Here is a 20,000-nt window from a genome sequence, read left to right on the forward strand (position 1 = left end):
AGATAGATAGAGAGAGAGAGAGAGAGAGAGAGAGAGAGAGAGAGAGAGAGAGAGAGGTACATTCGGGTGTACGTGTCCATTTTGTTTTTGTCTTCTCAATACCCTGTTTAATTATTTTGATTCCAATCTGTGTTAATTTTCAACACAAACCTAGGGGTAGGCTCTCTCACGGCCTGACCAGTGCCTTCACTGGGTTTCTGAACCCCTTCGTGTGTGTACGCACGTAGAAGATCAAATACGCACGTTAAAGATCCTGTTCTCCATTTCAGCATGCCCTCCCCCCCTGGAAACAGAGTATGGCTGCCTACATGGCGGGGTAGATAAACAAAACGGTCACACACGTAAATTGTCACATGTCTGTCTATGTGTGCGTGCCTGAAACCTGATTGAATGACACGGGAAACGAATGATGAGCGCCCAATGGCAGCCGTCAGTTGGCTCTACCCCGGTAGACAGCCTGCTGTGCAAACGCTTAGAGCTTTTCAAACGCTTAGAGCTTAGCCTCCGACCGAGGATAGGCGCTATATAAGTATCCATGTCATCGGCATCATCATCGTCATCATCATCATCATCACCATCATCATCATCACCATCATCATCGTCATCACCACCACCATCATCATCATCATCATCACCATCATCATCATCATCACCACCACCATCATCATCATCATCATCACCATCACCATCACCATCATCATCGTCATCATCGTCACCATCGTCACCATCATCATCGTCACCATCGTCACCATCATCATCATCGTCGTTGTCATCATCATCATCATCGTCATCATCATCATCATCATCGTCACCATCGTCATCATCATCATCATCATCATCGTCATCATCATCATCATCATCATCATCATCATCGTCGTCGTCATCATCATATTCATCATCATCACCATCATCATCATCATCGTCGTCGTCGTCATCATCATCACCATCATCATCATCATCATCATCATCATCATCATCATCATCACCACCATCATCATTGTCATCATCATCACCATCATCACCATCATCATTGTCACCATCGTCATCATCATCATCATCGTCGTCGTCGTCATCACCATCAACATCATCATCACCATCATCATCATCAGCAGCAGCAGCAGCATCACCATAGTCACCATCATCATCATCATCATCGTCACCATCGTCATCATCATCATCGTCGTCGTCGTCATCATCACCATTCGTCACCATCGTCATCATCATCATCGTCGTCGCCATCATCATCATCTTCATTATCGAATACGTCAGGCATCTGAAAGTCACTGCGGCGTGCCCCTGTCACTAACCACGGCTCTGTGTGTGTGTGTGTGTGTGTGTGTGTGTGTGTGTGTGTGTGTGTGTGTGTGTGCAGACGAGGTGAAGGCGGAGGGGGGCCGGGTGTTGGTGCACTGTCTGGCGGGCCGCAGCCGGTCGGCCACCATCTGCATGGCCTACCTCATGTACTCCCGCCACCTCTCTCTTGACGCCGCCTTCGAGCACGTGCGCTCGCGCCGCCAGGTCATCGACCCCAACCTCAACTTCATGCGGCAGCTGCAGGACTACCAACTCTCCCTGGACCTGGACGTGGACGTGGACCTGGATCTCCCAGCCCATGAGGCCAGTGCCGCCGGACTCGTGACGTCTGTCGCAGACACAGCTGCTGCCTCCTTCCCCCAGCAACAGCTTCCGTCATCGTCGTCATCATCATCATCATCACCATCATCAGCCAGGACCCCCAGAGAGGCCCTGGCCCCCATCTCGCTCCCCTCCTCCTCCTCCTCCCCTGCCCTCTCGGCCTCCCTCGCACCCCCTCCCTCCCCCGCCACGGCCACTGACGCCCAGTGCTTCTTCACCTTCACCATGACCGAGTGGCCGCTGGCCGGGGGGTCGCTGAGCAGGACCCCCGAGATCCCTCTGCCCAGCTAGGGTCCCTGTGGGCCAACAAGTGTCCCGGTCTCTTCCAACACCGCGGAGGTGTTCAGGTCAGTCTCACGCTCTGACAATAAAAGACTTCCAGCCAGCTTTCCTTTGAAGCGTTGTGTTGGTACCTGGTGATGATGATGGTGGTGGTGGTGGTGGTGGTGATGGCTGCTGTGCTCGTGGCCGTCTGCCGCTCTGGCGTTGCCCGTGAGGAGGAGAAGGACGAGGGATGGTCAGTCAGTGGCTGCTGCACCCGCTGCACCTCTCGCCACTGTCAGGATTCCATTCGAGGCTGCTGCTGTTGCTGCTGCTGTTGCCTCCAGACTGATGGCAGTTGATCTCCATCCCTGGCTGGCACTGATGCCTCTTCCGCTGCCGGCAGCATCCCATCGGCTGAGGATGATGCTCATGACGACTGGTTTTGGCTGCTGGCTGCTCCCGAATGTCTTCATCCACTGGTGATGGGCAGGGGATGGGAGGGGAGGAGAACCATTTCTACACCACGCTGGACTTGCCTCAAGACGTGTAAAAAAACCCAAAACAACCCACCAGTGACAGTCAATATTTTTAGGTCGGTTCGCATTCTTGTTGACTGGTTGCAGTGCACCATTCATATATGTATACGTTACAGAGAAGAAGTCAACAGATAAACTGCTGATGTACATACACACCTTGGTCCAATATCTTGCCCCCCCCCCCCACCCCCAAACTCCTCCCGCTCTATCATGTCCCCCCTGTGTTGCTGTCTCATGTCTCACACTGTTGCTTTCTCAGGTCTCTGTTCCCCTCTCTTGCTTTTCATGCGCCCTCCCTCCCCCCGCCCCCCCCCCTTCACCCCCCCCGTCCCCCCATTCCCTCCGCGCTCTCTTTTGTCGCCACCCCCTATTGCTCTCTCATGCCTCATGAAGTTGCTATCTCATGCCTCCCAACTATTGCTCTCTCATGCCTCCCAACTATTGCTCTCTCATGACTCGTGAAGTCTCTCATGCCTCGTGAAGTTGCTCTCTCATGCCTCATGAAGTTGCTCTCTCATGTCTCCCAACTGTTGCTCTCTCATGCCTCGTGAAGTCTCTCATGCCTCATGAAGTTGCTCTCTCATGCCTCGTGAAGTTGCTCTCTCATGCCTCGTGAAGTTGCTCTCTCATGCCTCGTGAAGTTGCTCTCTCATGCCTCATGAATTTGCTCTCTCATGCCTCATGAAGTTGCTCTCTCATGCCTCATGAAGTTGCTCTCTCATGCCTCCCAACTGTTGCTCTCTCTTGTCCCCAAATCGTTGCTATCTCATGCCTCCCGACTGTTGCTCTCTCATGCCTCATGAAGTTGCTGTCTCATGCCTCATGAAGTTGCTCTCTCATGCCTCCCAACTGTTGCTCTCTCTTGTCCCCAAATCGTTGCTATCTCATGCCTCCTGAAGTTGCTCTCTCATGCCTCCCAACTGTTGCTCTCTCTTGTCCCCAAATCGTTGCTATCTCATGCCTCCCGACTGTTGCTCTCTCATGCCTCATGAAGTTGCTGTCTCGTATCTCATGAAGTTGCTCTCTCATGACACCGACTATTGCTCTCTCTTGTCCCCAAATCGTTGCTATCTCATGCCTCCCGACTGTTGCTCTCTCATGCCTCATGAAGTTGCTGTCTCGTATCTCATGAAGTTGCTCTCTCATGACACCGACTATTGCTCTTTGTCATGGCTTTACAGTCACAACATGTTCACAGACAGCATTTCTTGGTGTTGATGTTTAAACTGCATCCTTGCCAGACGAACGCTATTTTGGTCATGGTCTTTGCTGTTTTCATTCAAACCTCCGAGAATTTTCATGTAAATAGATTCAACGCCCCCCATTTCCAACCTGTTCACCTCAATCCCCCTCCCCCACCCCACCCCCACCCCACGCATTCACTCGCTCACACACGTACTTTTATTTTCCCAGAGAGTTTATTCTTAGTATTTTTTAGTGCAGAATAATAGTACAGTCTCTTATTTTTGTTATTCTTTTTTTTTTGAGTTGTCAGTTTTGGAGAGTTTAGTTACTGTGGTTGGGGCATTGTTTGGAAATTTTGTCTTCTTTTGAAGTTGTCAGATTCGTCGTTAATCAGCTGTTTCAGCTGTTTCGATTTGAATCATTCTGACGTTAGTCTTTTGGCTTTTTATCCATGTTGGCTGGTGTAAGTGGTGGGTCAGCTTTGCGTGTTACACACACACACACACACACACACACACACACACACACACACACACATTGCTTGGAATGTTTTCAGAAATTTTAAACTCCAGTCCAGTTGGTATCCTCCTTTGATGTATTATAATTAATACTGTTATTTATATTTACATTGTTGTAGGTTAATACTTGTTGATATGCATATACATATTCCCCTTCCCATGACACCTCATTCAATACACACCACAATTTCTTAAGACTTTTTCTTATAATATACTTTTCCTCTGATACATAACATGAACACATTTTTTTTTTACACTAATATTCACATGCATTCCCTTTCCTTTATCAACTACTTTACTCCTTTCCGTCTAAAAACACTTATAGTGAATAGACGTTAAACTGAAGAAAACACACACACACACACACACACACACACACACACACACACACACACACACACACACACACACACACACACACATATATATATATATATTTTTTTTTTCCCCACGCTACCATTCAGTGGGTTTGAATGCTGAAGACACTGCAACAGTTTTTTTTCCATTTCGCTGCTTTAGCCAGACTGCTGTGTCAATGTCTTTTGGCATTGTGTTTACGTCACAGACTGATACCGCATACTTATCTATCATATAGATATCGCTAGACATTTCAGTTCAACCCGTGTTGAGTTTAAGTTGATTTGGAGTTTGTTTCCATTGTTGAGAGAGAAGGGTAGTGTTCGCCATTGGATTTGCTGAAGTCATATTGTGTTGATGATATTTCATTTCAATATGTCTTTCGACGAGTTGATTCTTGTTCACAAATAATGGTATCATTGTATCGCAAACGGAGTTTTACATTTGTTATTGTTGAAAACTATCTTGGAACAGATTCCTACGCTGCTATTTGTATATAACTAAAGGTTGTGAAAACTGGTTATTTTGTTAAACTATCGATCCGACTATCGCCAACAGCAGCATTTTTTTTTTTTTTAACACTAGCAAATTATCGGGAATGTAAGGTTTTTATGTCAAAACTGGATACAGTTTACTGAAGTCACAAGGGTGTTTTTGAAATGGATTAGAGTGTAACGTTGTAAAATCAGAATTTCCGCACTATTGTGCAGTGGCTTACACTTTGAGGGAATTTGTCATACTCCTTCTACCGAGCCCTGCATGATAATAACCAGGGGGAAAATCTCCACACGGGGGTCCTGCTCGCAAGTGGTGCACCGGAAGAACCTTGGTCAGTGCCGGCACCATGTCATTGGCTGTCCTGACTCCCAGCATTCCTTGCAGCCTATACATATAGATGTATATATATATATATATCTATTTTAGCCTTCTCGCAGAGTTTTACTCACCAAGACTGCACTTGTATGAGGGAATCTTACGATGGCAATTTGATGGAGAAAAGTAGTGAACAAATGACCCTTGCAGTGACTATTTTTACCTGTTGTTATGTGGGGGATAAAGCAAAGTTGTGAGCAGAATCGAATTTTGGTCATGTATTTGACTGATATACAAAAAAAAAAAAAAAAAAATAAAAAAAGAAAAAGAAAAAAGAAAAATGATGTTACTGCTTGGGGCGTCTGTCTGGCTTGAAGTGAAAATTGAATGTCACGCTTCTCTCTGTCTGTCTGTCTGTGTCTGTCTGTCTGTCTCTGTTTCTGTCTCTCTGTCTGTCTCTCCCTCTCTCTCACTCTCTCTCTGTCTGTCTGTCTGTGTCTGTCTGTCTGTCTCTGTTTCTGTCTCTCTGTCTGTCTCTCCCTCTCTCTCACTCTCTCTCTGTCTGTCTGTCTCTCTCAATCTGTGTCTCTCACTCTCTGTTTGTTTGTCTGTCTGTCTCTGTCTCTCACTGTCTCTCTCTCACTCACTCTCTCTTTCACTCTCTGTATAACTGTCTCTCTCTCTCCCTTTCTCCCTCTCTCTCTCTCTCACTCTGTCTCTCCCCCCCTCTCTCTCACTCTCTCTGTCTGTCTGTCTCTGTCACTCTCTCTCTCTCACTCTCTGTCTGTCTGTCTGTCTCTCTCTCCACTCTCTCTCACTCTCTCTCTGTCTGTCTGTCTCTCTCTCTCTCTCTCTCTCTCTCTCTCACTGTGACTATTTTTCTGTCGCATTTCTTTCTTTTCCTTGCACTTTTATTTTATCACCGTCTTTATCACGCTGAAGACTTCAAACAACCAGCCAACTGATGATTATCAGGCTGGTAACTGGACCTCTCTTCACACCCCGCCTTTCTTACCAAATACCTACCCCACTTCTTCTAACAACAACAAAGACAACAACAACAACAACAACAACAACGATTGCAACAACAAACAATAGAATGACTAAAAGCGCTCGTCAGCTGAAGAAACTTCTCTGAAATCGGAATAAAACTTGTGAACAAAACGTCGAAATTACCGACAGCTGAATTACTGAGTACAGCACACACACACACACACACACACACACACACACACACACACACACACACACACACACACACACACACACACACACACACCTACCACACACGAATATAATCTCTCCATAACAACATTTTGCCAAGAGACTGTCCACAACAGCATACAACAACAACGACGACGACAACAACAAAATGTCTCTGGGTGCTATTCATAAAATGATGGAAAGCATTTTCGCTTACTAACTGGTAATTTTACTGCTATATATACATACATATTTATACCATACACACATACACACATACATCCCCCCCCCCCCCACGCTCCCCCTCCCCCCCCCCCCCCCAACACACACACAGCACGGGCTGTGAGCGCGAGGTTTTCGGGCACTTGTCGTGAAGCACGCAGCCATTAGCATGTGGGAAAAGATCTGAGAAACAGCAACAATCGATATCTACATCACGAACAGTAAGTAACACACAGCAGCCTTGCTATTTGGGGCGGTAAGGAGTGGGGAGGGGGGAGTGCGGGGGCGGGGGGCGGAGGTGGCACCCTGAAGCTGAAAATAGATCCACGTGATGATGTCTACTTCGGGCAGATAATGTCACGTGAATTGACACCTCCGCCCCCCCCTCGTTGGGGCATCAGTGATGATGGTGATCTGTGTGAGGTGAGGTGAGGTGAGGTACATCAGTGATGATGATCCCTGTGAGGTGAGGTGAGGTGAGGTGAGGTACATCAGTGATGGTGGTGATCTGTGTGAGGTGAGGTGAGGTGAGGTGAGGTGAGGTGAGGTGAGGTGCATCAGTGATGATGATCCCTGTGAGGTGAGGTGAGGTGAGGTACATCAATGATGATGATGATCTGTGTGAGGTGAGGTGAGGTGAGGTGAGGTGAGGTGAGGTACATCAGTGATGATGATCCCTGTGAGGTGAGGTGAGGTGAGGTGAGGTACATCAGTGATGATGATCCCTGTGAGGTGAGGTGAGGTGAGGTGAGGTGAGGTGAGGTGAGGTACATCAGTGATGATGATCCCTGTGAGGTGAGGTGAGGTGAGGTGAGGTGAGGTGAGGTACATCAGTGATGATGATCCCTGTGAGGTGAGGTGAGGTGAGGTGAGGTGAGGTACATCAGTGATGATGATCCCTGTGAGGTGAGGTGAGGTGAGGTGAGGTGAGGTGAGGTACATCAGTGATGATGGTGATCTGTGTGAGGTGAGGTGAGGTGAGGTGAGGTGAGGTACATCAGTGATGATGATCCCTGTGAGGTGAGATGAGGTGAGGTACATCAATGATGATGATCCCTGTGAGGTGAGGTGAGGTGAGGTGAGGTACATCAGTGATGGTGGTGATCTGTGTGAGGTGAGGTGAGGTGAGGTGAGGTGAGGTACATCAGTGATGATGATCCCTGTGAGGTGAGGTGAGGTGAGGTGAGGTGAGGTGAGGTACATCAGTGATGATGATCCCTGTGAGGTGAGGTGAGGTGAGGTGAGGTGAGGTGAGGTGAGGTGAGGTGAGGTACATCAGTGATGATGGTGATCTGTGTGAGGTGAGGTGAGGTGAGGTGAGGTGAGGTACATCAGTGATGATGATCCCTGTGAGGTGAGATGAGGTGAGGTACATCAATGATGATGATCCCTGTGAGGTGAGGTGAGGTGAGGTGAGGTACATCAGTGATGATGATCCCTGTGAGGTGAGGTGAGGTGAGGTGAGGTGAGGTGAGGTACATCAATGATGATGATCTCTGTGAGGTCCCTCAATCCCTTTCCCCCACCCCACTGCCCGGCAGAAACAACGGGGGCGGGGAGGTGGTGGGGGTAGGGTGTTGGAAAGCGATGTGGCGCTACACTTTGGCGACAAGAGTGCTTTTTTTCTCACAGGAATGGAAAACCCGAACTGAACACTAGCGAAAAATCCTAGACATCGGGACTCCCCCCCCCCCCTCCCCGAAAAAAACACAAAAAACCCCCAAAAACTCTACCCTTAAAAACCAAACACACACACACACACACACACACACACACACACACACACACACACACCTGTGTCTAAACTGCTGAGTCCTGTGATGCCATCAGGTTAGCTTTGTATTTCCCTGGTCTGTGGCTCTGGAAAAAAAAAGCCTGCCGAGGAATCGTGCCTAAGTTTAGATACCACCCCCCCCCCACCCCCCACCTCCCACCACGCACCCCTCCTCCAGCTGTCTCCTCCTCCCTCTCCCTTCCCTCCCCCCCCCCACCCCCCGTTCTTTCTTCCTTGTTTTGGCAGGCTAGCTTGCTGCCACCCCCCACCCCCCTACATCCACCCTTCTCCCAAAGTCTACCCGCCCCCTCACCCCCCCCTCCCCGCACCCCCCTCCTGCCCCCTCCCACCACCCGCCCTCCTGCTCCCAACCCCCTAACGCCCACGCCCACATGGATGTGTCATCATTGATCGGAGGTAGTAAGAGAGCCTACGTTTTCAATGCGAGGCTAAAAATAGGTCTAGACCACTGTGTCTGTCTGTCTGTCTGTCACTTGGTCTCAGACACGCACGCGCGCACGCGCGCGCGCACACACACACACATGGAGGTAGAGAGAGACACAGACAGATAGGCGCACACACAGACACACAGTCACGTACATACAGACAGAAACAAACACACACACACACACACAGGTGTAGACAGACAGACAGACAGACAGACACACACACACACACACTCCCTCTCCCCCCCTCATATTCACCCCTTTCCTACTCTCCGTCCCCCCTCCCCCCCCTGTCCTACTCTCCCTCCCCCATCTTCCCCCCCCTGCCCCCGTCCTACTCTCCAGTTCCCATCTCTCCCTGTCCTAGTCTCCCTTCCCCCATTGCGCCCCTTTCCTACTCTCCCTCCCTATCTCCACCCTGTCCTACTCCCCCTATACCCCCCCCCCCCCGATACCCTCCACCACCACCCCCCCCCCCGACCCCCTATCAGTTTCCCGACATTCTGATACAAATTTGACAGATGCAGATTTAGATTATTACAGATAACCCCGTGTCCTGATGCTATTTGTTTTGTTTTTGTTTTGTTTGTTTGGTTTTTTTACTGAGGGAAAAACATACACTCGCTGTCAAAACCTCTCACACATATTCACACACATACCATCACACGCGCACGTGCACACACACACACACACACACACATATTCACACACATACCATCACACGCGCACGTGCACAAACACACACACACACACACACACACACAGAGGGAGAGAGAGACAGAGAGACAGAAAATGAGAGAGATAGAGAGACAGACAAACAGACAGAGAGAGAGAGAGAGAGGGGAGAGAGAGAGAGAGAGAGAGAGAGAGACAGAGACAGATACAGAGACACACAGAGACAGAAACTGACAGAGAGGGGGAGGGGGTGAGAAAGAAAAAAATGAGAGAGAGAGAGAGAGAGAGAGAGAGAGAGAGAGAGAGAGAGAGAGAGAGAGTTCTCCCGTATATGCACTGAGTCGTGATGAGAGCGCCGAAGTCCATGTAATAAGGCCCCTGTAACTACAACTACATACAATACATGGCAGTAGCGAGCCCACACAATAGCGGGCCCCGACACATACAGCGCACTGCTGCTCAACTCTGAATGCGGACGGTTGTAAGAAAGAGACCACATAACACACTGATCATTCCACAACACATCTTTGATCAAGCAGAAAGCATTATCAGTCACAGCTGTACACATCCATTTGCCTATTTCTGGATCTTTTTTTTTTTTGAGAGGGACTAACGAGGCGGGGTAGTGTCAACACGGGGGAGTATCGACTCGAGGGAGTATCGACACGGGGGAGTATCGACTCGAGGGAGTATCGGGCTAACCCCGACCTAGAGGGGTGTCTCAGTGGTCACTGGTCATTCTAATGAGATCAAAAATCGAGATCCGAGGTGCTGCATGCACTTGACGCATGTAAAACAACCCATGGCAACAAGAGTTGTCTATGGCCAACGTTTGTGATAAAATCCAGTGTGTGTGTGCGTGTGTGTGTGCGTGCGTGTGTGTGTGTGTGTGTGTGTGTGCGTGCGCGCGCTGTGTGTGTGTGTGTGTGTGTACGTGCGTGTGTGTGTGTGCGCGCGCGCGCGTGTGTGTGTGTACACGTGTGTGTGTATGTGTGTGTGTGTACGTGTGTGTGTGTGTGTGTGCGCGCGCGCGCGTGTGTGTGTGTACGTTTGTGTGTGTGCGTGTGTGTGTGTTTGTGTGTGCGTGCATGCGTGTGTGTGTTTGTGTGTGTATGTGTGTGCACGTGTGTGTGTGTGCGTCCGTGCGCGCGCGCGTGTGTGCGTGTGTGCGTATGTGTGTGAGTGCGTGTGTGTGAACGTGCGTGTGTGTGTGTGTGCGTGTGTGTCAGTGTGTGTGTGTGTACGTGTTTGCGCGCGCGTGTGTGTGTGTATGTGTGTGTGTGTGTATTTGCGTGCGTGCGTGCGTGCGTGTATGTGTATGTGAGGTTACAGTCCTCTGGTACGCGTGTGTAAGTGTGTAGGCATGTTAGTTAGTCCGAACAGAATTCTATGTTTGAAAATAAGAAATATTTTAATGCTTATGCAATTTTGTTTTTAGTGCAGTTGATATTTAATGTCAGTGTTTGTGCGTCTGTAAGGGAGGGTGTGTGTGTGTGTGTGCGTGTGTGTGTGTGTGTGTGTGTGTGTGTGTGTGTGTGTGTAGGGGAGGGGGGGGGGTTCTATGAAATGCATTTTATTTTAATCTAAGCCTTATTTACTTAATAGATTTTATAATCTTTAGAGTCCTTTTGCATTCATATGAACACACTGGATGTTTTCTATTGTCAGATAGCGGTTGATATGTTTTTTTAAGGCATGTTTATAGTCAACTATGATGTAAGGCGCTTTGAGCAGCATTGGTGCTGGATATCGCGCCATAGAAAAACTATGTATTATTATTATTATCAGGCAGCTTGTTATCCAACTGACTGTGCACAATTATTGTGAATCGCTTAGCCTCCGACGTTTGGCGCTGTATAAGTGTCAGTGATAACAACTGCTCAAAATGATAAAAGTTCAAGTGAACGTTTGCCTGGCCACACATACACACACACGCACACACACACACACACACACTGCGCAGAGCTGGCGTTATAGCGTGGGCGTGTGGAGAGACAGATGGTCCCTCAAAGACACACACGTGCGTGCGCGCACATCACACACACACACACACACACACACACAACACAGCTATGTGGGAGATGAGTCATGATCCAGCCAGTGAATAACTATGTGGTAGTTCGCTAGGAAGCCTGCACACACACACACACACACACACACACACACGTGTGTGAACGCATGAACGCGTGGTTGTTCGCTCGCGCACACACGCCTGCACGCAACGCACCCATATGTAGTCACTCACACATAGTGTGTGTGGGTGAGACAGACAGAGAAATTAAGATATTAGGGAGATATGCATAAGCTTTCATCGGGAACCTTTCGTCGCTTGCAGAGCGGGAAAAAAAAGGGACACATGATATCATGGGCTTTTCTGGGTTTGTACTGCCTTTCTTCGGACAACTTTTCGACGGAGTTCGATCACATCATTTTATTTGCACAGACTGAACAAAACAACAAAAACTATGTCACCAAAAAGGTCTTTAGAACTCAAGGCATATACAGCATTTTAAATGAAAGCAACGCGGTAAGTTTATTACTTTGAAATCTTTTAACTCTCTCCATACGAACGGCGAAAGAGACGACGTCAACAGCGTTTCACCCCAATTACCATCATCAAAATATTGCAAGCGGAAGGCATACTGAAGAGGTGAATGTTGACAAAGAATACCACAGTTCTGACGACGGAAGCTAAATGTTGGGTCATTCAGACACCCAATGGACATCCAAGGGCTCTGTGTAGAGGAGAAGAGAGGACTGGCCGAACTGAGTGAGTTAAAATTCTTTTTATTATTATAGATTCCTCCGATCGAGATCTGGCGTAAACAAATGACAGAAAACAGAGAAGTAGGCCTAATCGGCTTGGAACCTTTGCATTGAAATAAACTATATATAACAGATCACGTCGATAGTTGTCCTAAACAATTTCCCCTTCCCTCGATTTCACAAAGACATGAAAAACTGAGCATGCGTGCTGTAGAAAAAATGATGCTTCAAACTGATATTCGGTGTGTCAAGTTTCTCCAAACTCGAAGCCAGATGAGGCTATGTTGAATTTTAAATAGATCTGTTCGAATACTTGAATGACAGAGATTTGACAAGAAACATGCTCAATGTAAACATGGAAGATTAAAGCAAATAACTGGTGTAATCATAAAATGAAAAACAACTCGTAAACTTGCAAAAATACTCGCCGAAACAGTTCAAAATCCTTTTGTCGGAACAGGCGATTTCCACAAGTAAATTTTACCATTTCGCTGACCAAGAAAAAACCGGCAATGGATACGCGCATGCGCACGCGGTCCTCGCTAAAAATAAACAGGGAATCCCGGCGAAAATCCGACGAACGCGGTTTTTGCACTACTTCCCAATTGTTATATTCTCCCTCTCTCTCCTTCACACTTTCTCTCTCTCTCTCTCTTTCTCTTTTTCTCAAACGCACTTCAAACAGATACATAACTGCAGAGTCAGACAGGTTAAAGAAAATTTCTTCTGTAGCCAGTGTTGGGATATGTTGCATGGTTCATTGATAGATGAATGAACGGAGTTATTATGTACTGGGTGTAAGTTGCTACCATTTTTCTTCAAAGAAACAGCTTTGTTTTGTTTCATCATTTGCTTTCACCATTTTCATTCGCTTATCATAATGGTTTGTTATACAATGAAAGTATGTTGACGCATTCACCCGTGTCATAAGGACCTCATGGCCAATGACATTAAAGTGTCAAAGCGTGAAAAGCGTCAAAGCGTCTCTTTTTCACACACACACACACACACACACACACACACACACACACACACACACACACACGAGCGCGCGCGCACACACACACCATACATAACGTTCCACAAGTGAGGAGCACTGATCTGTATGTGTGCGTGTGTGTGTGTGTGTGTGTGTGTGTGCGCGCGCACACACACACACACACACACACAGATATTCTGTGTACGCGCGCGCTCGCGCACGCACGCACACACACACACACACACACACACACACACACACACACACACACACACACACACACTCACATGTTCAGCAAATTCCGGTATCACTAATCGTGCAGTGATGATGCATGGGGCTGTCAGCTGACCAGTGGTTTCAGAAGAGAGAAGAAGGATGCCAGAAAAACGCAGGAAAGCACTTGGCCCTCACTAGTGCCACTGGGTGTTCCAAGCCTCCCACTGACCACCAAGCCTCCCATTGACCACCAAGCCTCCCACTGACCAACCACACCACCCACTGACCACCAAGCCTCCCACTGGCCACCCACTGACCACCAAGCCTCCCACTGACCACCCACTGACCACCAAGCCTCCCACTGACCACCCACTGACCACCAAGCCTCCCACTGACCAACCACACCACCCACTGACCACCAAGCCTCCCACTGACCACCCACTGACCACCAAGCCTCCCACTGACCAACCACACCTCCCACTGACCACCAAGCTTCCCACTGACCATCCGCTGACCACCAAGCCTCCCACATACCACCAAGCCTCCCCGGCACTGACCAACCACACCTCCCGCTGACCACCCAAGCCTCTGACCACCCAAGCCTCCCACTAACCACCAAGCCTCCCCACCAAGCCTCCCACTGACCACCAAGCCTCCCCGGCACTGACCAACCACACCTCCTACTGACCACCCAAGCCTCCCACTGACCACCAAGCCTCCCACTCCCCACCAAGCCTCCCACTGACCACCAAGCCTCCCACTGACCACTAAGCCTCCCACTGACCACCAAGGCTCCCACTCCCCACCAAGCCTCCCACTGACCATCCACTGACCACCAAGCCTCCCACTGACCACCAAGTCTCCCACTGACCACCCACTGACCACCAAGCCTCCCACTCCCCACCAAGCCTCCCACTGACCACCCACTCCCCACCAAGCCTCCCACTGACCACCCACTGACCACCAAGCCTCCCACTGACCACCCACTCCCCACCAAGCCTCCCACTGACCACCCACTGACCACCAAGCCTCCCACTCCCCACAAAGCCTCCCACTGACCACCAAGCCTCCCACTGACCACCAAGCCTCCCACTGACCACCCACCAAGCCTCCCACTGACCACCCACTGACCACCAAGCCTCCCACTGACCCCCAAGCCTCCCACTCCCACCAAGCCTCCCACTGACCACCAAGCCTCCCACTGACCACCCACCAAGCCTCCCACTGACCACCCACACCTCCCACTGACCACCCACACCTCCCACTGACCACCCATGCCACGATGCTACTGGAAATACAAGTCGTAGCTTATAATTTTCTATTTTTTTTGCTTACACCCCACCCCCCCTCCATGTCCCCCTCCATCACCACCCCTCCCCTCCCTACTCTTCGTTCACTACCTATTCCTCACGAATCTCTTCCCTCCCGCCTGCTCCCCTCCTCCCCTCTCCCTCCGCACACACACACACACACACACACACACACACACACACACACACACATACACATCTCTGCCCAGTTCGTTTTTCTTGCCATCGTCTGTAACTGCCCACACAGGCTCCCGCTGAGTGAGTGGTTCCCCCTTTTACTTCCTTTCTTGTGTGTGTGTGCGTGTGTGTGTGTGTGTGTGTGTGTGTGTGTGTGTGTGAGAGAGAGAGAGAGAGAGAGAGAGGGAGAGAGAGAGACTTTGAAATGCGTATTGTATGAATGAATGAATGAACACCCGCACATACACACTCATATGGACATATAACATTTTACATATATGACCATTTTGTTTATTGACCCTGCCTTTTGTCTCGACCACTGTGCTTCACTCTGATGGAAAACCAAACCACTCTGCCCTCCGGTTTTCAGTAGGCCTAAGTCACAGCGACATTGTGCCCACTATTTCAAACTTCAGAGTTCACTGTGTCCTCGTAAAACGTGTCAGTTACAGCGACACTACTGTGCCAGCAAGTTCAATCGTCACACTTCATTTGCGTCATGTCATGGTTGACTGACAGACTTGTCATAGCTGATCTGTCTAGCGTTACGCTTCAGTTATACCGTTACTAACTTTTGAATGGGCAGTGTACACACCCTGAGCCAAAGAAAGCCCCGTGCTTTGTGAACCAGCAGTGCCGGACCTGGTCTGTTGTTTTCCAGCAACTGTTCATCAAAATATCTGTCGCAGGGACACACGGAAAGGAGCCAAACATTTGGCGTCTAGTATGATGTGATCACTCACTCATTCCCTCGACCGCTGGGGTCGTTGGGGGGACATGAGGAAGATGTCATAGCTCGCCACGCCGTTCTGTTGGCAGCTGTCGTGAGGAGATCTGGCATCGTCATTTTGGTCCATTCCTTGACGTTGTCAGACCAGCTTTTTTTCTGCCGCCCCCGTCTGCGCCCTCCCTATACAGTCCCTTGCAGAATGGTTTTGGAGAGGGTGTTATGTCGTATGACGTGACCAAACCATGCCATCTTCCGTCGTTTGACAGTCGCCAGCAGTGGTTCTTGGGGCCCAACAAGGTTGCTGACCAGGTTCCGCACATAGTCATTGGTCTTGTGCTCCTTGTAGGAGATGTGTAGTAGTCTCCTCAAGCACTTGGTTTCGAATGCTTGGATTCTTCTTTCTGTTTCTGCTATCAGTGTCCATGTCTCACATCCACATAAGAGGATGGAGACCACCAGTGACTTGTAGAGCAGGAATTTTGTGTGGAATCTGATGTTACTCTTCCATACCCTGTTCAGTCTGGCCATCGCTGCCGTTGCAGAATTAATCCTATTTCGGATTTCTGCTGTGCAGGTGCCGTCTTTGGACAGGGTTGCTCCCAGGTACTTGAAGCTGGTCACTTCTTCCAAGGGCTCACCATTCATGGTTATGTTGGCACTGATGTTAGTTGTGCTGTTGACCATGACCTTTGACTTCTCTGTGCTGACCTCCATGCCGTAAGCACTTGCTTTTGTAGTGAGTCTGTTTGTTAGATCCTGGAGCTCGGTGTTAGTGCATCCCATGAGGTCGATGTCGTCTGCGAATCGCAGATTGCAGACTGGCCTACCGCCAATGGTGATGGAGGTGTGGTGGTCTTCAAGGGCCTCCTGCATGATTCTCTCCAGAAAGATGTTGAAAAGTATTGGGGATAATAGGCATCCTTGCCTGACTCCGACTGTGTGTAGGGGCTCTGGATAGAGGTAGTACCTTTGGTGTCTGGCACGCTGCTTCCTACTAGATAGGATGGACGGGCATCACTGGTCCTCATCCACCCCTAAATCTCTCACGTGTTGGCTCCAAGCGCCACACCCCGGTAAACCGCTTCAGCTGGCGGGGGTGGTGTTTACACTGCACCACTGGGCGGAAGAGCGGCGACAGGCGGCCAACGACCAGGGCGGAAGGGTCCCATGATGGACTCAACGGCTAAGTGTACATGACCGAGGGCGTACCACACCATAATCGTGGACTACGGCTTGCGGTCTTGGCTTGGAGAGGAGACGGGCGCCGCCAAGCTTTACCAAGCCCACTGAAAGGACATGAGGAGGAAGAATCAGTTTTCCAAGCCGGATCGGCCGGGGCCCGGATTAACAACGACCGCGCGTCCCACTGACTCACTTCAGGGTGGGAGCGATAAGTGGGCTACTGGAGTGAGAAATACCATCAAACTACCCACGCAATGATGTGATATGGATATTTATATAGCGCCTGTCCTCCGTCGGAGATCAAGCTCGAAGCACTTTACAAACACGGAGTCATTTGCACAACAGGCTGCCTACCTGGGTAGAGTCGACTGACGGCTGCCACTGGGCGCTCATCATTCGTTTCCTGTGTCATTCAATCAGGTTTCAGCCATGCACACATAACCATACTCATACAGACATGTAAAATGTTTACGTGTGTGACCGTTTTGTTTCTTTACCTCGCCATGTAGGTAGCCATACACCGTTTTCGGGGATGTGGGGGGTGAATGCTGGGAATGTTTTTGTTTCCATGACCCACCGAACGATTAAATGGTTTACAGGATCTTATGTGCGTATTAAATTGATCAGCTGCCTCAGATTGAAAGTCCAACGCTTTAACCACTCGGCTATTACCCCCGTCCTGTCTTATTTCAGTTAATCTGGTCAGGAGTGAGTCAGAGAGGATGAATGTAATTACCAACACCCACGCAACACAGCAGCTTTTCTCACAGTCAGCCTGTTTGCCTTGGAGTGATTGCGGAGTGTCAGTCCACGCCCACACAATGTCACACTCCCGCCTGGCTTCCTGACCCGGAGATGAGTGTCTTTCGCATCGTATGTCAGTGTGCAGAATTTGTATTTTGTATTTGTATTTCATTTTATCACAACAGATTTCTCTGTGTGAAATTGGGGCTGCTCTCCCCAGGGAGAGCTCGTCGCTACACTACAGCGCCACCCCCCCTTTTTTTAAAATAATTTTTATTTTTATTTTTTCTTGAGTGCAGTTTTATTTGTTTTTCCTGTCGAAGTGGATTGTTCTACAGAATTTTGCCAGGAACAACCCTTTTGTTGCCGTGGGTTCTTTTACATGCACTAAGTGCATGCTGCACACGGGACCTCGGTTTATCGTCTCATCCGAATGACTAGCGTCCAGACCACCACTCAAGGTCTAGTGGAGGGGGAGAAAATATCGGCGGCTGAGCTGTGATTCGAACCAGCGCTCTCAGATTCTCTCGCTTCCTAGGCGGACGCGTTACCTCCAGGCCATCACTCCACAATGGAGAGTGATTCAACACTTTGTGTGAGTGGCGTTGTCACTGGTCTTCTCCTTGTACTGTGTGAGTGACGTTGTCACTGGTCTTCACCTTGTATTGTGTGAGTGGCGTTGTCACTGGTCTTCACCTTGTATTGTGTGAGTGGCGTTGTCACTGGTCTTCACCTTGTATTGTGTGAGTGAAGAGTGGCGTTGTCACTGGTCTTCACCTTGTATTGTGTGAGTGGCGTTGTCACTGGTCTTCACCTTGTACTGTGTGAGTGGCGTTGTCACTGGTCTTCACCTTGTACTGTGTGAGTGGCGTTGTCACTGGTCTTCACCTTGTATTGTGTGAGTGGCGTTGTCACTGGTCTTCACCTTGTACTGTGTGAGTGGCGTTGTCACTGGTCTTCACCTTGTTCTGTCGGTGTTCGTGGCTCCAAGAGGAGTCACCCTTGCAGTATCGTTTCGGCCTTGGACTTCTGAAGCAGCGTTCACCAGTGACCAGGGTTCAAGCCCCTCTGCCTTGGGGAAAGTCGCTCTCCTCATTCCCTCTAGGCACTGATTTCAGTCGGGGGAAAAGTTAAAATGGCGAAAGAAGCTGACTGGACCAACCTTCCCATGTCGAGCATCAGACTCAACAGAAACGAAATCACTGCCGTAAACGGCTTTGGATCGGTCCTTTGATCGCGAATCTTTTTGGCGACTTTTAAGAACTGAACCACTGAACGTTTTCACGGTTGAAAGTTCGGAGATGAACTCTGTGATCGGCTGGACAGTGAAATTGTCAGGATGGTTGGCTAACGTTCGTAGGATCGGGCGATGAAACGAAAGATGACAGCCTTCTTCTTCTTCTTCTTCTGCGTTCACTCGTATGCACACGACTGGGCTTTTAGGTGTATGGCCGTTTTTACCCCGCCATGTAGGCAGCCATACTCCGTTTTCGGGGTTGTGCATGCTGGGTATGTTGTTGTTTCCATAACCCACCGAACGCTGACATGGATTACAGGATCTTTAACGTGCGTATTTGATCTTCTGCTTGCATATACACACGAAGGGGGTTCAGACACTAGCAGGTCTGCACATATGTTGACCTGGGAGATCGTAAAAATATCCACCCTTTACCCACCAGGCGCCGTCACCGTGATTCGAACCCGGGACCCTCAGATTGACAGTCCAACGCTTTAACCATTCGGCTATTGCGCCCGTCGAAAGATGACAGCCGATCCTGTGAATTCGACAAATGGAAGAAAAAGTCTGGAAAGAGAATGCGGAAAACCAGGCTCACTTTGACAACACGTGTCGGGGAGTGTGATAAGTGGAAATGGCAGTGGAGGTAAAGGGCAAGACCTAAGAATTATCATTCAGCGGTAAAAGCAAAGCTGGGAAAGAGACCCGAGTACCGGTTTGGTTCTAGACATTCAGAGATTCTTCTTCTTCTTCTTCTTCTTCATCGTTCGTGGGCTGCAACTCCCGCGTTCACTCGTACGTATACGAGTGGGTTTTATACGTGTATGGCCGTTTTCACCCCGCCATTTAGGCAGCCATACTCCGCTTTCGGGGGTATTCAGAGATAAGGGTCGGGTCAAAGGAAGTTCACAGAGGACGATAGACGAAATTCATTTATCAGGCAAAAAAGACCAGATCAGAAAAAAAAAAAAAGAAGAAGAAGAAGAAAAAAAGCTTTCCATCACTGTGAATCACCCATCCCTCGCAGGAAA

General features: G+C 49.2%; 2 protein-coding genes across 2 annotated transcripts in view; both read left to right on the forward strand.

Moving 5' to 3' along the window:
• The window catches only part of LOC143279377 (dual specificity protein phosphatase 2-like), a 12,449-nt gene extending 9,832 nt beyond the window's left edge, over positions 1-2,617 (forward strand). Inside the window, exon 4 of the mRNA XM_076583412.1 lies at positions 1,373-2,617. Coding sequence (XP_076439527.1) covers positions 1,373-1,926 — 554 coding nt within the window. The 3' untranslated portion in view covers positions 1,927-2,617. The remainder of the gene's footprint in view (positions 1-1,372) is intronic.
• Positions 2,618-18,196: 15,579 nt separating this feature from the next.
• The window catches only part of LOC143279378 (endoplasmic reticulum-Golgi intermediate compartment protein 1-like), a 25,568-nt gene continuing 23,764 nt past the window's right edge, over positions 18,197-20,000 (forward strand). Inside the window, exon 1 of the mRNA XM_076583413.1 lies at positions 18,197-18,364. The gene's annotated coding sequence lies outside the window, so the exon portion shown is untranslated. The remainder of the gene's footprint in view (positions 18,365-20,000) is intronic.

The sequence above is a fragment of the Babylonia areolata genome, chromosome 2 (assembly GCF_041734735.1).
Source record: "Babylonia areolata isolate BAREFJ2019XMU chromosome 2, ASM4173473v1, whole genome shotgun sequence".
Taxonomy (NCBI): domain Eukaryota; kingdom Metazoa; phylum Mollusca; class Gastropoda; order Neogastropoda; family Buccinidae; genus Babylonia; species Babylonia areolata.